At 35.9% G+C, this 19,720-nt stretch overlaps 1 protein-coding gene and 2 long non-coding RNA genes across 8 annotated transcripts in view; 1 reads left to right on the top strand and 2 right to left on the bottom strand.

The window, feature by feature from the left end:
- Positions 1-19,720, top strand: part of LOC26527676 (odorant receptor 13a) — a 52,442-nt gene that overhangs the window by 29,944 nt on the left and 2,778 nt on the right. Inside the window, exons 1-4 of one of the 5 annotated variants that reach the window (XM_015160822.3) lie at positions 4,222-5,093; positions 5,834-6,336; positions 6,395-6,781; positions 6,852-7,034. In XM_015160822.3, the coding sequence (XP_015016308.1) occupies positions 6,047-6,336; positions 6,395-6,781; positions 6,852-6,996 (822 nt within the window). In that variant the 5' untranslated portion in view covers positions 4,222-5,093; positions 5,834-6,046 and the 3' untranslated portion in view covers positions 6,997-7,034. Of the gene's footprint in view, positions 1-887; positions 1,524-4,221; positions 5,094-5,833; positions 6,337-6,394; positions 6,782-6,851; positions 7,035-9,326; positions 9,780-11,024; positions 11,096-19,720 lie in introns of those variants that run through there. The other 4 variants (XM_044007083.1, XM_044007082.1, XM_032732989.2 and 1 more) reach the window with 4 other exon arrangements.
- On the bottom strand, positions 10,564-11,479 carry LOC122756742. 2 transcript variants are annotated; one of them, XR_006356584.1, is made up of 3 exons: positions 11,343-11,479; positions 11,130-11,257; positions 10,564-11,073 (listed from the first exon to the last, which is right to left on the bottom strand). It is a non-coding gene; the product is annotated as an uncharacterized LOC122756742 (long non-coding RNA). The 2 variants fall into 2 exon arrangements; XR_006356583.1 differs by having other exon boundaries at positions 11,130-11,479.
- On the bottom strand, positions 18,642-19,493 carry LOC122756740. Its single transcript, XR_006356581.1, has 2 exons — positions 19,270-19,493; positions 18,642-19,207 (listed from the first exon to the last, which is right to left on the bottom strand). It is a non-coding gene; the product is annotated as an uncharacterized LOC122756740 (long non-coding RNA).

Below are 19,720 nucleotides of genomic sequence, written 5' to 3'. Positions count from 1 at the left end.
CTCAGGATTTTTTTTAAAGATCAATTGCCTCTGGATTTAATTTAAAATTTTTTGTTTTTTAAGAGTGCAATGAAGTGCTTTTTATACCCTTAACCCATTCTCAATGGGAAATCAGAGTATAATGGTTTTGTTAAATGTATGTAACAGACACAGAGGCGTGGCAGACCCCACAAAGTATATATATTCTTGATCAGGGCGACGAGCTGAGTTGATTTAGCCCTGTCCGTCTGTCCGTCGAATAAAAACATTCAAGTTAAATTCAGATGCCACTATAGCTAATTGTGCATGATTTTTCATCTTTTTAAATTTGTCAAATATTCAATAGAATATGTAGATCATATGCTGAAAGTTTCATTAAATTCCGTTAAGTCAACCGACGTTAAAAAATAATAAAACGTTTGGCCAATTAACAAACGCGCGTGCAGCAGCTACAAAAATTTTCGTATACGTGTGCACACATATGTAAATATATTCAAGCTTCTTCTAGCGCGTTCTTAGAATGACATCAGCTTTTAGTTTGGTTTAGTTCTGCTAGATGGCGCTGCAGCAGTGAATCTATTTCAGTTTTTCCAACGTAGTTTCGAAAAGTGAGGTGGTCTAGTGAGTAGCGGCGAGAAGTCGCGGGCTGAAATCCGATGTGAATCTGATGTTATTTGTTGATGGTATTTGCAAATCGCTAAATGTCATTGACTATTCAATCAGAAAAACTTCTATCGGAGTCAAATTGCATTGCGAAGAAGAGGCAGATTTTGCCAATGTCTGCGCCCACCTGCAAAGCTCTAATCATGAGTTTTTCTCCTTTGCAAAAAAAACATAATAAACCATACAAAGCGGTACTTACGGGCCTCGATGACACTCCCGCTGATGCGGTTAGAAACAAGCTTATCCAAATGGGACTTCAGTTGTAAGGCGGCCTTTTTGCCCACCTTACATGTTTGTAGGTAATAAGTAAAGATATCGAATGAAATAGAGTTTTGTTATGGTGAATGGGATTTGAATAAGGATTTGAGGCATAGTTTGATTTTGTAGTGATTAAGGGAAATGAAATGGATTTTGTTGCAGATTTTGATTTGGTAGATAGTAAGGTTGTATTTTGAAGTGTATTATTAGAATAAGAGTTAGTTTGTAAGAGTGGATTTCGATATAGATTTTGGTTTACATTTTGAAGTCATTTATAAGTTGATAGGAGTTAGTTGTTATTAGAATAAGCGTTAGTTCGTAAGATAGCACTAAGTAGTTGATAATTAGATGTAAGTGCCGTAGCGATTAGCCTTAGAAAGTAAGCGAAATTCAAATGAGTGGGCGGGAACGCGATCAGCAATGCAACCGTGCAGCTTGAAAGCTCGCGGTGGTGAATTGCATTGCTGGTCGCGTGGTAAAATCTGCACAGCGGCAGAAGAGGATTGAAAGCTGCGTGTAGCATTTAGTCAGTCTGGAGCTCTCGATGTGAGCAGACGCGCTCAAAAGGGGAAAATATAAGTAACTAGCAGGTATAAAGGTTATAAGGCGACAAGTTTAATAAAGTAAGGAAATGCACGTAGAGATGGTTGCGTATTTATTCGTAGCTAGTTTAATAATCAATTTGTTAGTTTACTAACCATAACTAACACTAACTGGTAGTTTGAACGAGGGCAAATCCCGTTCGCCAGAAGGTTAAAACTCTGGCAGCAAAATCGCGTGGTCTTGAGTGAGCGCCGGCGGCAACGCTGGGCGTTCCTCGATCCGCGGTCTACCGATCGTAGTAACCCCACTAACATTCCACGACACGCTTTCGCAGCCCCGACCCCCCGCAATCTGGAGTGCGCTCGATCGCGCCACTCGATTTCGGCCGCCCTCCCGCGTGCAAACGCGTGGGCGTGGGCGTGGTCGGCGAGCTCAGGCCACGTGGTCGCCTAACCTATACAACTTCCCCCCCCCTCTCCCATTTCTCTAACTCAATACGTCCCGTATCTACTTACAAATTTCTTGTGAGTTATGGCCCTGGGCAGACTGAGACTCTGACCCCGGCTGGAAAATAATGTAACCTTACACAGTGTACAGATGTCAAGTTTATCCAAAGAAAACGACCCAACAACAGCAATTTTTCACTGTATTTAGTCTACTTCGTCAATAAATCAACAAGTCTAAACGAGCTAAAGAAAAACTACTCTATTATTGACCATATCAGAGTCAAATGGGACTACCAAAGACGCAGGCCAAACACCTTCACTCAGTGCTACAATTGCCAGATGTTCGGACACGGATCGTCGTATTGTAGTGTTAAGCCATATTGTATGAATTGTGCTGGTAACCACAAAACTATAGAGTGCCCAGAAAAGTGCTAATTGTCAGAGCTTCAGTGGAGTGTCCAGGCAGAATGAACTATGTAAAGGCAAGGGAAAAGGGCATCTCCAAAGAACGGATAGTCAGAACGCCATCACAGGCACCACAGATAAACTGCCTTAAATTCTTTCCAAATCTTAATAGGCAGATATCTGAACCATTAAAGACAACCTGGGCCAGGCAACCAGACTTAAGTAGTACTGATCTATTTTCATTAGACGAGTTAAAAAGTCTTACTTTTGAGCTTATTAGCAATCTTCGAAACTGTAGATCCAAGACTGATCCGTTTGAGGTAATTACCTCACTTGCCTTCAAGTTTCTTTCCTAATGTTAGACAAATTAAAGATCATTGCGTGGAATGCCAGGGGTATTCTAAACAAAAAAGAATAATTCTATCAATTTCTGCTTGACTATGACATTGACATTTGCCTTGTATCTGAAACATGGTTAAAAGATGAGACCCCTTTTAAGATTCGTAATTATAGCTGTTACAGAAACGATCGTACGATTAGCAGAGGGGGAGGGGTAGCAATCTTCATTAAAAGAAATATTCGCCACTCTTTGCTTCCTCTCCCAAATACGAAAGTTATTGAAACATCTTTATGAGCGATGGTACAGAGATGTCCATTTTCTCATGCTATTTCCCAAGGGGCCGCGAAAATCCCTCTAAAAAAAAAGCTTTTTCAGGCCGACATACATAAGTTGTGTAGTGCAAATAGAACATTCATTCTGGGAGGAGATTTTAATTGCATACATCAGTCATGGGGATGCTCTAGAGCGAGCATTCATATTACCCCGCAGGAAGTCACGGGCGACCCTCAACTTTAGACATTTTCCTTACCAATCGTCCCGCTTATCTATCTAGCCCACGAGTGTTACATACATTAAATTCTGATCACTTTCCAGTGCTTCTTGAGATCTCTGTCAACTTTGCCGCGTCCGCAAACTACTTTTATTTCAATATAAAAAGAGCAAACTGGGTAAGATTCGCTCGTTTCGTCGAAAATCACATGATGTCCTTCGTGTAGCGAAAGATATTAGCATCCCAAAGGAAGAAGTGAAATTTTCCCTAAAACCACTGCCGCCAAACATTCTTAACCTTATAAAGAGTAGAAACATACGACGGCGCACCTGGCTAAGGTTCCGTCATCAGTCCGATCTCATCTTAGTCAAGTGGCTAAATAAGCTGATCACCAAAGCAATACTAGAATTTAGAAATAAGTCCTGGAATATTACTCTTGCAGCCTTAGATAAAGGTTCTTCCCCGTTTTGGAAACTCTCCAAAATTATTAGAAAAAAGCACCCAAACATTCCAACACTAGTCAATAATAACATCAGTCACTCGACGGACGAAGAAAAGGCCGAGGCGTTAGCTCAATCCTCTGCTGGGCTCGGCGATACGGTAACTAATGCAGCCGTCGATGCCTCAATTCTTTCAGTCGCACAATTTGCTATACGGCAACGTTATAAAAGGCATACTGAGTAGGCTTAAAATAGGGAAGTCACCAGGGATTGATAAAATTGACAATCTATGTGTTGAGCTATCGAGATTTTTCGAAAAGCTTTAAATTAATAAACGATTGAATTTACTTAATGATTAGTTTATTAGCGATTATTAGAGTTTACAGAGTTTATGTGATAGACGCGAGCAAGCGACTAGGCTGTCGTGCTGTCCGCTACTATGTTTGTAATAGTCAATCTAACACTGCATCTGCTCTAAACAAGAGTTAATTGCATACTAACTACAATGTACGCGAGCCGGCGGATTAAGCTGAGCCGGTGCGTGGGTGAAAGAGACAACGCAAAAGGGAGAGCGTGATCTCCGTTACAAATTCTCTTAAATGATAACATATTCTATGAACTGCTGCTCTTAATTACAATGAAGCGATGATTGCTGAGCACTGCTGCCAATTTAGCTTTTTCCCCGTCAAATCTGGCTTTTTCCGAAGACCAATTGCGGGAAAAATTTGTGAATTGCGGGAAGCGGGAATTCCGGCTTTTTTAGAAATGAATTTCGCTTTTTTTCGGCTTTTTTTTAATACTGCCACCAATTTTATGAAAACAAGGTTGCCACTTGTAAAAAAAAAGTTTGGTATCAAAATCTACCATTTGCGATCAATTTTTGAAATTTACCAGTTTTGATAGAAATATACCAAATGTAAAAGAGTGGCATCTTTGTCATACGTTTATATCGATATTCGACAATATCACCACCACTACTTTACGCAAAGTGTGTTCAAAGTGTGATTTTTCAGCGACAAAATTCAAAATGGCAAAAGAATACAAACAAAAATGCCGAGATGCTTGGATAAAGAGCGAAGAATTTAAAGCGTGGCTTCGCAGGGATGACACGGACGACACAAGGGTCTATTGCAGTTATTGTAAAACCACAATAACTGCAAAGCTGAGTGATCTTCGTGCTCATGCAAGTACAAAAAAACACACAAGTGCGTTGGGTGGCTTCCAACAAAAAAATAAAATTGATTTTAGTAGCTTGCCTACAAAAACTTTGGAGCAGGAAGCAGCATTATGTCTATTTGTTGCACAGCACACAGCTATGGCACAAATAGATCATTTGGGCAATCTATGCTCCAGTCATTTTGATAGTGCAACGGCCGGGCGAATTAAGCTCCACCGCACAAAATGCACCGGCATCATAAAAAATGTTTTGGCGCGACATTTTGACGAAGACTTGCGTAGCGATATAGGCGATTCTAAGTTCAGCCTTTTACTTGATGAATCAACGGACATTAGCGTTACAAAAGTTTTAGGTATTTATCTTAATAATTGTTTTTGTTATTTTAATATATTTAATTTAATATATTGCATGTATGTGCAATATTTATTTAGGTTTGGTAATTAAGTATTTTTCCTTACCGCGAGGTGAATTCGTCTCCACATTTTTAAGTCTAGTAAAACTAGAAATTGGTAACGCTACTTGCATTGTTGATAGTGTAAAAAATGTGTTATTGTTACATAAATTAGATATAAAAAATCTAATTGGTATTGGAACAGATAACGCTTCTGTTATGGTTGGCACAAACAAGAGTGTCTACACAGAATTGAAGAAGGAGGCTCCACAGCTAATTTTGGTGAAATGTGTTTGTCATTCTGTGCAACTTGCCGTTAGCCAAGTCTGTAGAAAACATTTGCCTGAGAAATTGGAGTTTCTAATTTATGAAACCTATAATTGGTTTTGCAAAAGTTCAATTCGGCAATTGGAGTATAATAAAATTTATAAATGTATTAATGATGATAAGGTTTGTGTGAAAATTTGCTCATATCTCTGTTATATGTCCTTGAATTTGTGTTTAACTTATCTACTTAAATGTGAGTATTTTATTTTTAATGTGCCGGTTTGAATTTCGATTATTAACATCGTTATTGTACTTTTTTATTTTTCAATATTTTTGTTTTTTGTGTCTCGTTTCGTTGTTGTCAACAGAGTGTTTTCTCAAACGTTTCAGTTTATTTTTATTTGAACGTTCAATTTTTTTTTATATTTTCCAAGGCTCCATTGAAAATACCTAAAGTGAGCGACACCCGGTGGCTATCCATTGAGTTGGCTGTCTCACGCATTTTGGCGCAATGGGACGAACTTAAATTGCATTTTCAATTGGCAGCGACAAAAGAAAAATGCTTTAAATCACAAATTCTTTATGAATTGTATAATGACCAAATAAATCAATTATATTTAATTTTTTTAAACCCAATTCTGTCGGACATGCAGAAAGTTAATAAGTGCTTTCAAAGCAATAAAGCAAATGCCACAGAATTGCTAAACGATTTAATGTTTGCAATTAAGTCGCTGCAAAATTTAATTATTCCACCTAACAAGGAAATTGATGTTTTGGAAACTGACAGCTTTGAAGAACACGCAAAATCCGATATGTATCAAGGCTATGACTTTGAAAAGAAAATCAAATCCTTGAATATCGATGCAGGCCTTGAAAAAGAAATTCGTGCTCGCTGCTCTTATTTTGTAATTGAACTTATCAAGCAGCTAAAGCAGAGGTAACCAATTTGTCAGATTCTTCTACCGACCTTTAAATAATTTTGATTTTATTTTCAGGCTCCCCGACAATTTTCGAATTTTGAAAAACATTAACGTTTTTTCCGTTGACCAAATTCTGTCAACTAAAAAAAAAGGAATTACAGAACTTTTAGAACACCTCCAAGTAGACAAAATAGCAGACATTGAGCGTCAGTACAATGATATAAATCTTATTAAGTGGGAAAACGTCAATGACAGCACAAAATTTTGGAATGAGGTCTCTCAGTACAAGGATTCTGGTGGCAACCGCAGATTCCTTGACTTGGCAGCTGTTGCCCTGCAAATGTTGTCTTTGCCATGGTCCAACGCGGATGTTGAACGCCTATTTAGCCAGCTTAACTTGGTAAAGTCCAAGTTAAGGAATTCAATGAGCCTAAGCACGATAAACAGTATTCTTAGCATAAGGTAATATTTTTTGAGAGTGAATAGATGATTATGATTAATATATTACTTTTTTATTTAATATAACACACAGATATGGTTTGCAAAGACTAGGCAAATGCTGCTATGACTATAAAGTCCCTCCGAATTATCTGCGCATGATAGGTACTAACCTGTCATACGATTCCGAAACCGATGCTAGTCGCGAAGAACTAGATAACATTCTAAAAATCTTATAAATTTCAAAATAAAATAATCAAAAAATGTAATAAAATAATCAAACCATAAAAGCCGCTTTTTTTAACGCTTTTTTGCGAAAATTTTCAGCTTTTTTTCCCCTTGCTTCCATCCAGAAACAGCTTTTTTTTCTGGTAAAAAGTTGGCAGCACTGTTGCTGAGCCCAACACTATGCTTAAAAGCCCTACCTCCGAAGGGTATTAGGTTTATTACTTGCATAGTCAATAAATGTCTAGAGCTATGTTATTTTCCGTCTGTCTGGAAATGTGCCAAAGTTGTTCCTATATTAAAACAAAATAAGCCTGTCGAGTTGCTCTCTTCCTATAGGCCTATTAGTCTCTTATCGGCAGTCAGCAAAATCCTTGAGAAGGTTATTAAAGATAAATTAACTAGTTTTATTGATTCTAATAATATCCTTCCAAGTCATCAGTTTGGCTTTAGAAGCGAACACAATACTGTTCAGCCGCTTTGTAGAATAAAAAAAAAATTAATTAAAATAATTTTGCTAGTTCTATGTCATCGGGAATGATACTGCTGGACATCAAAGCCGCATTTGGCTCAGTTTGGCATGACGGCCTAATCCACAAAATGTTACATTTTAATTTTCATCTTGCAACTATAAAGATTGTTCAAAATTATCTAGAAAATAGATCCTACGTCGTATATTTAGGAAATGCTTCATCCATATCAGTCAATATTTCGGCAGGCTGCCCCCAAGGCTCATGTCTATCGCCTATTCTATATAATATATATACCTCTGATCTCCCAACATTACCCCAGTGCACCACCTCGGTTTTTGCGGATGATACGGCAATTCTTTGTGGAGGAATTCGTTCCGCTGACATAGTTAGAAACCTCCAATCAGCATATAACTCTTTAGATGCATATTTCTCCCAATGGAAAATGTTAGTCTGCCCAGAAAAGACCAAGGCAATATTTTTCACAAAAAAACGAAAAGACATCTACGTACCGACAATTGACATCAGATTGGGCTCGGAATATATAAAGTGGGAGCCAAATGTCAGGTACTTGGGTATTACACTGGACAAAAGACTTACTTTTAAGGATCACATAACTAATACAATCAAAAAACTTAAACATATAGTCCGTACGCTATACCCGTTTATAAATAGAAAGTCGAGACTAAATATAGAAAACAAAATGATTTTGTTTAGGTCAATATTCCAAGCAGTTATGTTCTACGGTGCGCCAGTGTGGTCAGATATAGCCAAATGTCACATAAACCAGTTGCAGATCACGCAAAATAAAGTCCTGAAGCTTATCTTTAATCTTCCATGGCATCATTCCACGATTGATCTACATTGTCGAGCCAATACTGAACTGGTAGATATTAGCCTATTGCGACTATCGCAAAAATTTATAACCAAGTGTCAGAATTCATCATATTCATATATAAACGACCTGGCATAGACTTGTAGTTTTTAGTGTTTAGTATTTAAATTAACTTAATTTAGTTTGTAGTAAATTTTCATGGGGTTTCCTATTTCTTTGTTTTTTTCCCCAAATAATAATGTTATCGCATATCCAAATGTCATGTATGTAAATAAATAACTTAGCAGAAAAGGACTATGTATTAGCCTAAACTCTTCAAACATTGTAAAATACCATTGACAACATCATGTAATTATAACAAAGAGTGAAATAAATTGAAATTGAAAATATATTTAATTAAATGAGTTTTCTATTTCCTTTATATTTTTAAATACATTGAAATTGAAATTTGTGCCATATTGAATGTGCATTTTTATTCCTTTGGTTCAGGGTAGTATCTAGTCGAGCACTCTCGACTAGAGTTTTTTTAATCTTCAACTAACATGATTTCTGCTATATCGGAAAAAGCATTTTCCGATTTGCCACGGTCTACTAAGCGGATCCAGAATAATTTAACACTTTATAACTCGGAGATATACACAGTTATGTGTTACAAATTTCAAGTCTCTAGCTTCAATAGCGCCGAAATAGACTGCGTTCATACGGACAGACGGACAGCAAGACGGTCATTCTACAAAGCCACTTTCACTTTCGTGAATGAGTATAAAAAGTATTTCGTATGATGTTCTAAATATCTCGACAAAGTCGTGTGTCATTTATGACTTGAAACATTGTAGCATTGTAAATAACCAGTAATGAAAACTAATAAATTTAATTGACCTTTGGAACTAGTAGAGTTTTGTCTGTCAATGCTATTTTTTATTTCTTGTACAGATGCTATTCTAAGTAAATGTGTATTAATAAAAATTACGTATATTTATCAATTTAATTTATTTGCATAAATACTATTTTCATAATTTATTTATTTTGTATACAACAGTAACGAGAACGTCAAAATTGCCAAGGAATGTCGTAAGCGAATGATTACATTTCAAGTTATGACAATTTTATTGTCTTGCCTTATACTTATGTACTGCATACTACCGCTAGTAGAACTATTTTTCATTTTGGGAACTGATGTACCGGTAAAGCCGTTTCCCTATAAAATGATCTTTCCTTACAATGCACACAACAGTTGGATACGTTATGCATTAACATATACATTTACTGCGTATGCTGGTATATGTGTTGTAACCACATTGTTTGCTGAAGATTCCTTATTTGGATTTTTTATAACATACACTTGCGGGCAATTTCGTATATTACATAGTCGCATTGATATTCTGGTCGACATAAGAAACAAAAAAATAGGGGCTTTCGGAACTGCAGATTGTGCCCTAAATTTAATACCGGAACTGCATAGAATTGCACAACATCATAACAAAATAATCAGGTAAGAATTCATATATTATATGTATAAACATTCGAGTGTACGAGCACACATACATAGGCGTGCTGCCACACCTACGCATTAAGTAGCGAATGCGCTTTAGTTAACTTTTATTTTAACTATATGTAATTTTTGAAAATAGCCTAATTTATAACTAATAGCTTTTGTTTAATTTTTGTAGAAATCGCTATTAAAAAGTAGCCAGATCTAAATATCTGATTCGGTGACACTGCTTAAAAGTTGACCATCTCGGTCGAGCGCATGATGAGAAATGATTTTACTTTCCCTACCCGAACCTAAAATAAGGGCCCCGAGTAAATTCCAAGTTGTCAGGGATTCGAATACACAATAGAATAATTTTAAGAGATTTTTTAGCATAAAGTTTAATTATACCCTGAACCCATTTTCAACGGGAAATCAGGGTATAATGGCTTTGTTGAAATGTATGTAACAGGCAGAAGGAGGCGTTGAAGACCCCATAAAGTATATATATATATTCTGGATCAGGGCGACGAGCTGAGTTTTGGTCCTGTCCGTCTGTCCGTATGTATGAACGCGTCGATTACAGAAGATATAAGACCTAGAGACTTCAATTTTTTTTTTAATGTCCGTATACAGCGCGAATATCGAGTTTATCACCAAAAATCGATCTCATCCCGTTATTTTTTTATCGATCAAAAACCTTATCAAAATAAAAAATTAAAATATAAGTTAAGCGCTCCCACACTAGAGCACTAGTGATTGGGGACGCTGTGTTGGGTTCTTGTGAATATATAACAACTTTGTGTTCAAAGAAATAATATATTTTATATAATTTAGTAACAATAGATCTAAACTCTCTCTAGTCCGAATATGAACAGCCCCAAATCAGTTCTACTGGTTGGGTTCTACCTTTGAATGTCTGACTGGACTCTCCAGCCGCCTTAGATTGTCGATAGTCTTAACTCTTCCCCATCTAATTATCTGCGTCCCGCAGATCAGGGTGCATATGTCCATTATTATGATATTCATCCAATATAAATTGTCCAATATAATGATATGTATCCAATATAAATTTATTATCGATAGTCGATAGTTCCGGAGTCCATAAATTAGCATAAAGAGGGCCATCGATATCCACGTTCAAGTTAATACAAAGCATTCATAGTTCCATACATTTAGTATTCATTTGTGGTTATGACAATACATCCAACATTGTAAGCGCATTTATTTCATTCCCTCTGGCATCTCGGAAATCCCTATTACCATGAATGTTCGAAACTAGGAAGGATATACCACGTGTGAAATGCTGTGTATGCTATGGGTGCTAAGGAAGTTAAGTAAGTTAAAAGAGGATTATTACAATATAATTACATGAGCGCTGAAAGGCCAGCACTTCAGATGATGACAGAAGATCCTTAAGGTCATTAAATGCTTGATTAGTGTTCCCCTCTTCCAATCGGTTCACTTTCCTATTTAATTGCTTCAAATCTTCTTTCAAACTTGAAAATTAAAAATATAGTAATGTTCCCACAGGGTTGTAAACACCTTTAAATTAAATAGTTGACGTGAATATTATTTCCTTACCTCTATTTTATATCCTGTGGAGATAAAAATGTTAATAATGTTCTCACAGAACAATAATTTAACGAGAGTCCATTTAAATTAAAAAGCCTAAGTACAGGATATAATTTCAATAGTAATACCGACCCGATGCGGGTATTTTATTTGCCAGTCTGGCCAGCTATGCCCACGTCTCACAACCAAATATGGTCAGTGATACTAATGAAGCTATAAAAATAAAGTGTTAGTAAGAAAACTTTAAAAAATATTAAATGTAGATTTATTAACTATATCTAACATAATAATTAAAGTAATTCTTAAAATAAAAAAATAAACAAAAAAACAATAATAAAAAAAGAAAAAAGAAAATAAAAAAGATTTAGTATAGAAAAAGAAAAAGGAAGGTATTAAAAGAAGTTTCAAGACAAGTTAATACAAAGAATAAGAAATAATAAAAAGAAAAGAGTAAAGGAAGAGCCAAAAAACAATATAGGATAGAAATTGAGAAATCACTACACAACATTGGCAACGAAAATGTATATCAATGCTTATGCCTGCCTGGGCATTGTGAGTGATTTCCCTAAGGTAAGCTAATAGTAAACTTTTTATTTTAGGAAGAGAGAGAGCTCTAAGGAAAAAACGTGATAATATTTATTAAAATTAACACAAAGAAGATGAAACGCACTGTGATAAGAATAATCCCAAGTGCACACAGGTAAATGAAGCGGACGATAGTGTCTAGTTGCTCGGGACGAAACCGAAAAATTTAGACGACCCAACAAAGAGGACGAATCAATATCACCACTAATCAATTTATGCAGAAAAACAATTCCTAAAATTGTTCTGTGATTGGTTAGCGATGGAAGATCAATAAGCTGGAGCCTACTATGATAAGACAGTAATCGTAAATTACTGTCCCATCTAAGGCCTCTTAGGGCAAAGAGAAGAAACTGTGTCCTGATACAGTTTATGCTGCGGAGACCATACAACAGAGCAATACTCTAAGATAGGACGCACAAGCGAGGTCAATAAGCGCTTGGTAGTAAAAGGATCTTTAAATTCCTTAGACCAACGTTTAATAAAGCCAAGCACACTTTTGGCTTCATTAATGATGTTAGAAATATGAAAATTAAAGTTAAGTTTACAGTCAAAGAACACACCAAGATCTTTGACTGTAAAGATGCGTCGTAAGGAATAATATATATATTATAATCAACAATTAGAGGAACAGTACGACTGAAGGTCATTGTCATACACTTTGAGCAGTTTAAGTCCGGCTGGTTTGGCACACACCAAAGTTGAAATGCATTTAGGTCATCTTGAAGGTGATGATGTGCATTTGCACATATACAACTAAGAAGGTCATTTATAAAAAGGGAAAAGAGAAATGGACCCAAATGGCTACCCTGAGGTACACCAGACGAAACAAAGATAAGTTTAGACATAGCTTTTCTCAGCAAGAGTCTTTGGGATCTACCCATTAAATAGGATTGTGATTCACACAAGTCTAGGTGAAAATCCTAAGCGTTCAAGCTTAAGAATTAGTATGTGATGATGTAATGAGTCAAATGCTTTACTGAAGTCAGTATAAATAACATCAGTTTGCATTTTTTTAGAAAAACTGTCATTAACAAGCGAAGTAAACTTAAGTAAATTAGAGGACGTTGATCGATTTTGAACAAAACCATGTTGAGATGGTTGAATAATCGATTTGCAAAAATGCTGCAAGGCCGATGTTATAATTTTCACAAATAACTTCGGAATAGCAGATAATTTCGCAATGCCTCTATAATTGGCAATATCAGATGTTCCACCTTTTTATATAAGGGAATGATGAAAGATTCTTTCCAAATTGAAGGGAACACAGAAGTATCCAAGGACAAGTTAAACAATTTTAGTAATTGAAGAGAAACACTGTACTGTTTAATCACACAACTAAGAATATTATCGGCACCGGGAGAGAAAGATGATTTCAATATCCTAATGGCTGCAGCCAGAGAGGCTGCAGTAACTTTAGGAGTATTTGTAGACCCATATTTAAGAAGTGAATATGGATATGAGTTGCTGTAGAGATCAGCAGAAGAATAAGTGGATTGAAAAAAATCAGCAAATAGATCAGAGGAATCCTGGTCATTGCAAGTTTTTTTCACCACCAAAGACAAATGAGTACGCCAAACCAGAAGATTTACGCTTCAAGTTTACAAATGAGTAAAATTGTTTGGGATCTCGAGCAAACTGACATTTGCAACGTATAAGGTAATTATCATAACAGCTAGAATTTAAAAGATTGAAGTTTGACTTGGCAATAGAATATTTGGGCCAGTCAACACTTGAACCAGACTTTTTATAATTTTTAAAACATTTAGTTTTAATGTTTATCAAGTTCGAAAGAGTCTTGGTTAAACAAGGTGGCTTATTTGAAACTGGCGAAATACGACAGAGAGGTACACAGACATCCAGAATAGAGTTTAAGGTAGAATAAAAAACCATGCTGCCAAATTAATTTCAACCGACTCATATACAATAAAATAGACCAGTCTGTTGAATTAATTAATTCGTTAAGCAAAACAATATTGCATTTACGATAACAGCGACTAAGTTTAGAAGGCATTGGAGTATTAGTGGGAGGATTATCAACAGTTAATAAAACCTTTAAAGTGGTGTGATGTATTCCTCTGGTAAGCAGAAAGGAGTTGATCTCACGACATTAATGAGCGGATTTTCATTCAAGCACCTTGTGATAAACGATATTCTTCGTTTTTTGGTCAGGTGCAAGAACAAATAATGCGGATGGCTTGCCAACACGTGAGCATGCCACGTACAATTGACCATGAGAAAAACACGCATTTTCTAGATTGAGGCCACAAATAGTCAAAGATTGACATATGTCATTGCATCTTGCGCATATTCATGCATATGACGCGGGCTACCTGTGTATGTCGCTGGTAAAATAGTCAATCGACCAACATTTTCAGAATCTCCTTCTGTGATTATTGCATCGCGTAAATGAATATACTCTTCCGAACGCAATTTAGCTTGATTCAAACGGATGAAAGTCAGGCGCTCCGTTTCGATTTTCACGTACATGTCAACGCAGTATTGTTGAAACAGTCGACGAAATCGCAACAATTAATTGTCAGAATTTTCACGAATCATCAAACGATATGCGTAATTATTCATCAAACTAAACTTCTTGGCAGTTTCCTCACCTAAAACAAATACAGTAAAAACTGTATTTTAGAACCCCTAATAGGTTTCCGACTCTTACAGCTACTCTCTACTAAATTAAGAGTGACAACTTTTTTGTGTACCAAAAGCAAACAGAATGAAATGTATATAAAGTTAAAATGAAAGGAATGATTGATTTTACCATTCAATGGATTAAACATTTTGATATTAAAGTGATATCCATCGTCTCCTTGTCAAAACATCAGCGGGTATTGTAAAGCGTCATATGAACGGTGCGTTTCAGATATTCTTTGCAGTTGCCCAGTACTGCGTCATGTAAGCACAATATCGCGTGCTTCCAAGCTTTCACCAACAATCAGGATTGCCACTTCATCGATTGTTGGAGCATTAAATATGCGTTCATGTGTTCCAGCTGGTCTTTTATCTGCTCTGATTACTACTTTATAGTCATCTCTTGATGGTCGTGAAGCATTTGCTGCAAATCTTGGAGAATTGCTCTTTTCATAGCTGTGTTGATTTCTTGACGCCGGTCAAGTTGTTCTTCCATATTGCCCATGAAGTATATTTGCAAGAATTTGTGCTGTGCATCTTCAATAGGTTGCAATGATCCAATGCGATGGCAAATCTGGCCTTGAATCTTTAAATTCAAAGCCATAGTTATAGTTAGATTTACAAACACTTTTTACAGAAATCTAACAAAACTACATTATTCCAATTTTTTTTTTTTTTACAATCATAGAAAATAAAATTTTTAACGTAAATTACCTTAAATGTCGGATTATATCCGTCTCCAATAATTTCCGCCCCAAATGAAGTCATTTGGAAACAGGCATTGTATTTTTGAGTGTTCGCTAGAAAATGTCGTGATTCTAGTGTTTCGCCATAAAGCAGGGAACGCAATGGCTCTGGTAGCGGGACCACTAATGGCAATATGAGTTTACCACTAAGGCACCACAAACCGGGCGTTTCACCAGCAAACTTCAATGCGCCACAATGCTGGCAAACAACGTCCATTGGACCAATGCAAACTAAACGATTCAAGATGTAGTCAATGGTGCAATCATATCGAAACGCTTCTCGATTCAAATCAATCCTTGAACCATTTCTTATTGCCATTTCAAGGGCTGCCTCTCTTTGAGAAGCACGAATTAAGGCCCTTCTTAGCTGGGTACTAACGCGGCGCCTTTCTCGGGGATTTCTCGTTCTCAGATAATTGACTCGCGATATTCCGATGCCTAATTGCATCATGGGTCCGCCGGGAAAGATTAGATCTTCTAGGACGCGGCGTTTTTTTACCCTGAACCCATTTTCAATGGGAAATCAGGGTATAATGGTTTTGTTGAAATGTATGTAACAGGCAGAAGGAGGCGTGGCAGACTTCATAAAGTATATATATTCTTGATCAGGCCGACGAGCTGAAGAAGATATAAGAGATAGACTTCAATTTTTTTTCGAATGTCCGTATTTATTTATTTATTTATTTATTTATTTCTTAAAGCTATTGACAAAAACGAGAGTCAATTTTAATTTGCTCGAAGGGTTCAGCGGATCTCGTAGTCGAGCAGTCACGACTAGAGCTTTCTTACTTGTTATTAATAGTAATACTGAATATGCCCTCGCACAAAACCACATAAAACAATCGAGAAATATAAATATATGTATATAATTTACACAAATTTATGTTTGAGACAAACAAATACCTGAACTTTCGAGATATTTAGCTTCTGTACGCACGCGTATTATTTGTATCAAATGTGCTTTTTTTATGAATAGTCAGGTTCGCCTGAGGCTGTGCCGTAGACTGACTGACTACATTTGTTTATTTACTTCAATACTATTGTATAATATGAGAGCAGGACCGAAAACTGTCACTGTTATCAAGCCTACTGAGTATCAATGGAAATTTGAATCTTTAGGGAAAAAACCGCGTTTTTCAAGTATTCGTCAAATTTTTACAGCAGATCTTGAGTTATAAGTGGAGGAGCACTTTTACACAACTCTCTTTTATATAAGTTAAGCGCTCCCATACTAGAGTACTAGTGATTGGGGGACGCTGTGTTGGGTTCTTGTGAATATATAACAACTTTGTGTTCAATGAAATAATATATTTTATATAATTTGGAACAATAGGTCTAAACTCTCTCTAGTCCGAATATAAACTGAACTAAATCTGTTCAACTGGTTAGGTTCTCCCCTTGAATGTCTGACTGGACTCTCCAGCCTCCTTAGATTGTCGAAAGTCTTAACTCTTCCCCATCTAAATATCTGCGTCCCGCAGATCAGGGTGCATATGTCCATTATAACGATATTCATCCAATATAAATTGTCCAATAATGATAATTATCCAATATAAATTGCCCAATATAATGACATTTATCCAATATAAATTTATTATCCATAGTCGATAGTTCCAGAGTCCATAAATTAGCATAAAGAGGGCCATCGATATCCACCTTCAAGTTAATTCAAAGTTCCATTCATAGTTCCATACATTTAGTATTCATTTGTGGTTATAACAATACATCCAACATTGTAAGTGCATTTATTTCATTCCCTCTGGCATCTCGGAAATCCCTATTACCATGAATGATCGAAACTAGGAAGGATATACCACGTGTAAAATGCTGTGGATGCTATGGGTGCTAAGGCAGTTAAGGAAGCTAAAAGAGGATTATTGCAATATAATTAAATGTGCTTTGGGTGCTAGGAAGTCAAGGAAGTTAAAAGAGGATTATTACAATATAATTAAATGTGCATTTTCCTTTTTGTTTCCCATTTTCTTAGGTCTGATTTATGAAGAATTTTTCCAGTTTTTGTTTTGTTGATAATCATTAATTCCACGAGACATATGTCCCTTGTACACCATTACTTCTTAATGAATAGACTGTAAATTCATACAAATGGCTTAAGCTTCGGGTTTGCTAACTGTTAACATCCTCGGTAGGTCACCGTTTAGTCCCCTTATGAAAACATCTAAAGCTCTATCTCTATATGATTCTATTAATGCGGACAATACTACGACTCGTTGTTCGCTTGCCTTTAAGGCCTGTAAAATTAAAGAAAACTGACTATTAACTTGCTTATAGTAGGTTTCCAAGTCGTTGTTGCCTTGAATCATTTGATTCAATTCGTATTCCAAGGTTCGACATCCCTTTTATCAGCATAATGCAATCGCAAAACTCGCTTCATCAGGCCAATTATCATTTTGTACACCGTACGATGACAGTGAAACATCGCCATTTCCAATTACTTTTCCTCGTATATGTAAAATTATTGAGCGATATAGAGGTCTTTCCTTGATAATAGAATAATCTTCAAGTACGGACTCGATCCTGTTTACCCACGAGGCATATTGTGAAGGGTTTCCCTCAAATGTGGGCAACACTTTAACACAGTCCGGCAATGACGAAATATCATTTAATTCAAGCTCCGAACGTGGACGGGCCAGTAAGGTTTGTTCCTCTATGAGAGACTGATTAGTATCCTCCTTTTCCAAACGATCCACTTTCTTATTCAATTGCTTCAAATCTTCCTTTTACTATTATTATTCTATTTATATAAGTTATTTTTATTCTTATTTTTATTATTATTATTATTATTATTATTTTTTATTATTAAACTCTCTGTAGGATTATTTTTATTTGATTACTATATATTTTTTAATTTTTAAACTTTTTGTAGGATTTTTTTTTTAATTTTTTTTGGTATTCTTTTTTTAATTTGTACATTTTTCAAAATTATTCGTTTTAGTTACGGCTTGAGCTCGGTGCAAAAGTGAACTAAATTATTTCAATGTCGGAAAACTTACTTACTATTCAATTCGATGCCTACTATGTTATCGATCTATTTTTCTACATTAAATCAGCTTTTCATTGTTTCCAAGCTGCTGCTATTTACCGTTTCCAGTGGAGATAAGAAAATATTAATAATCGTCTCGTAGAATTGCTTCCTGTGGAGATAAATATATTATCTCACATGGTCGTAACACCTTTTTTTAAATAGTTGACGTCAATATTATTTCTTTTATATTATTTCATTGAATTACTAATTGTATTGAATTACGTGTGTGTATTACCACGTGTGTTATTGCGTTGTCTGTTATAGAATTACTTGAATTAACAATTACTAGTTGTATTATCTTTTGTTACCGAACCGGCAAACAGTTTTTATTATTTTATATGGCTTGGGAAGCCCTCAGGATCCTTTTTGGTGATCCTTTTTGGTGTACTTAGGTGAGGGTGGTTCCACAATCATCTGGTCTCTCTCTTACTTTCGTTTCATTTATTTATTTATTTTACTTTTTTCTTTTATATATTGTTGCCAGACTTATTCTTTTCCGAAAGGGAAGCCCAAAGTATTCCTCTTTGATTAGAGATTTCCAGACAACCGCCTTTTAATTTTGTTATATAGTTAGTGCTTTAAACTTAACTTTGACCACTAGGTTTCTTTTAATTTATACGGAAGCCCATCATTCAACACAGGTGGAAATTGTGACGTTTATTTTTTATGACATTTGTCTAACGGCAAGGATTTGAACCTCGATACGAGAATCAATCTCGTACCACCATTATGCCTGCAAATTTCTTGTATTTTCGTTTTAAGACTCGTCTCGGCACGGATTTGAACCTAGGTATTGCCAATACCACCATTTAGCCACGATTTCTTTTATGTTATAGAATTATCTAGTGCACCAACACTTGCTAGAAAATATGTTATAATTTATTGTATTATTATGTTATGGCAAGGACTTTCACCCCAATACTTTGCAAATCGCAGAAGTACTTCGTAATTTTGCCAACAATTGCCCAATTGGATTGGAACAATTTATTTGTACTTGCTTTTTTAATAAGTTATTTTTATAGAATTATTGACACGTCACCATTTCCCTTTACTTCCGTGAAGAATGTGCGTCCCTGCTCGGGCGCCAGTTAAGCGCTCCCATACTAGAGTACTAGTGATTGGTGGACGCTGTGTTGGGTTCTTGTGAATATATAACAACTTTGTGTTCAATGAAATAATATATTTTATATAATTTGGAACAATAGGTCTAAACTCTCTCTAGTCCGAATATAAACTGAACTAAATCTGTTCAACTGGTTAGGTTCTCCCCTTGAATGTCTGACTGGACTCTCCAGCCTCCTTAGATTGTCGAAAGTCTTAACTTATATATAGAAGATTACTTAGCCAGGTTTCAGTGAATGCAATAAGATCAT

The sequence above is a fragment of the Drosophila mojavensis genome, unplaced genomic scaffold (genome assembly GCF_018153725.1).
Source record: "Drosophila mojavensis isolate 15081-1352.22 unplaced genomic scaffold, ASM1815372v1 contig_151, whole genome shotgun sequence".
Classification (NCBI taxonomy): domain Eukaryota; kingdom Metazoa; phylum Arthropoda; class Insecta; order Diptera; family Drosophilidae; genus Drosophila; species Drosophila mojavensis.
Note: the sequence above shows the minus strand (reverse complement) of the source record. Positions and strands in the feature narration are given on the sequence as shown.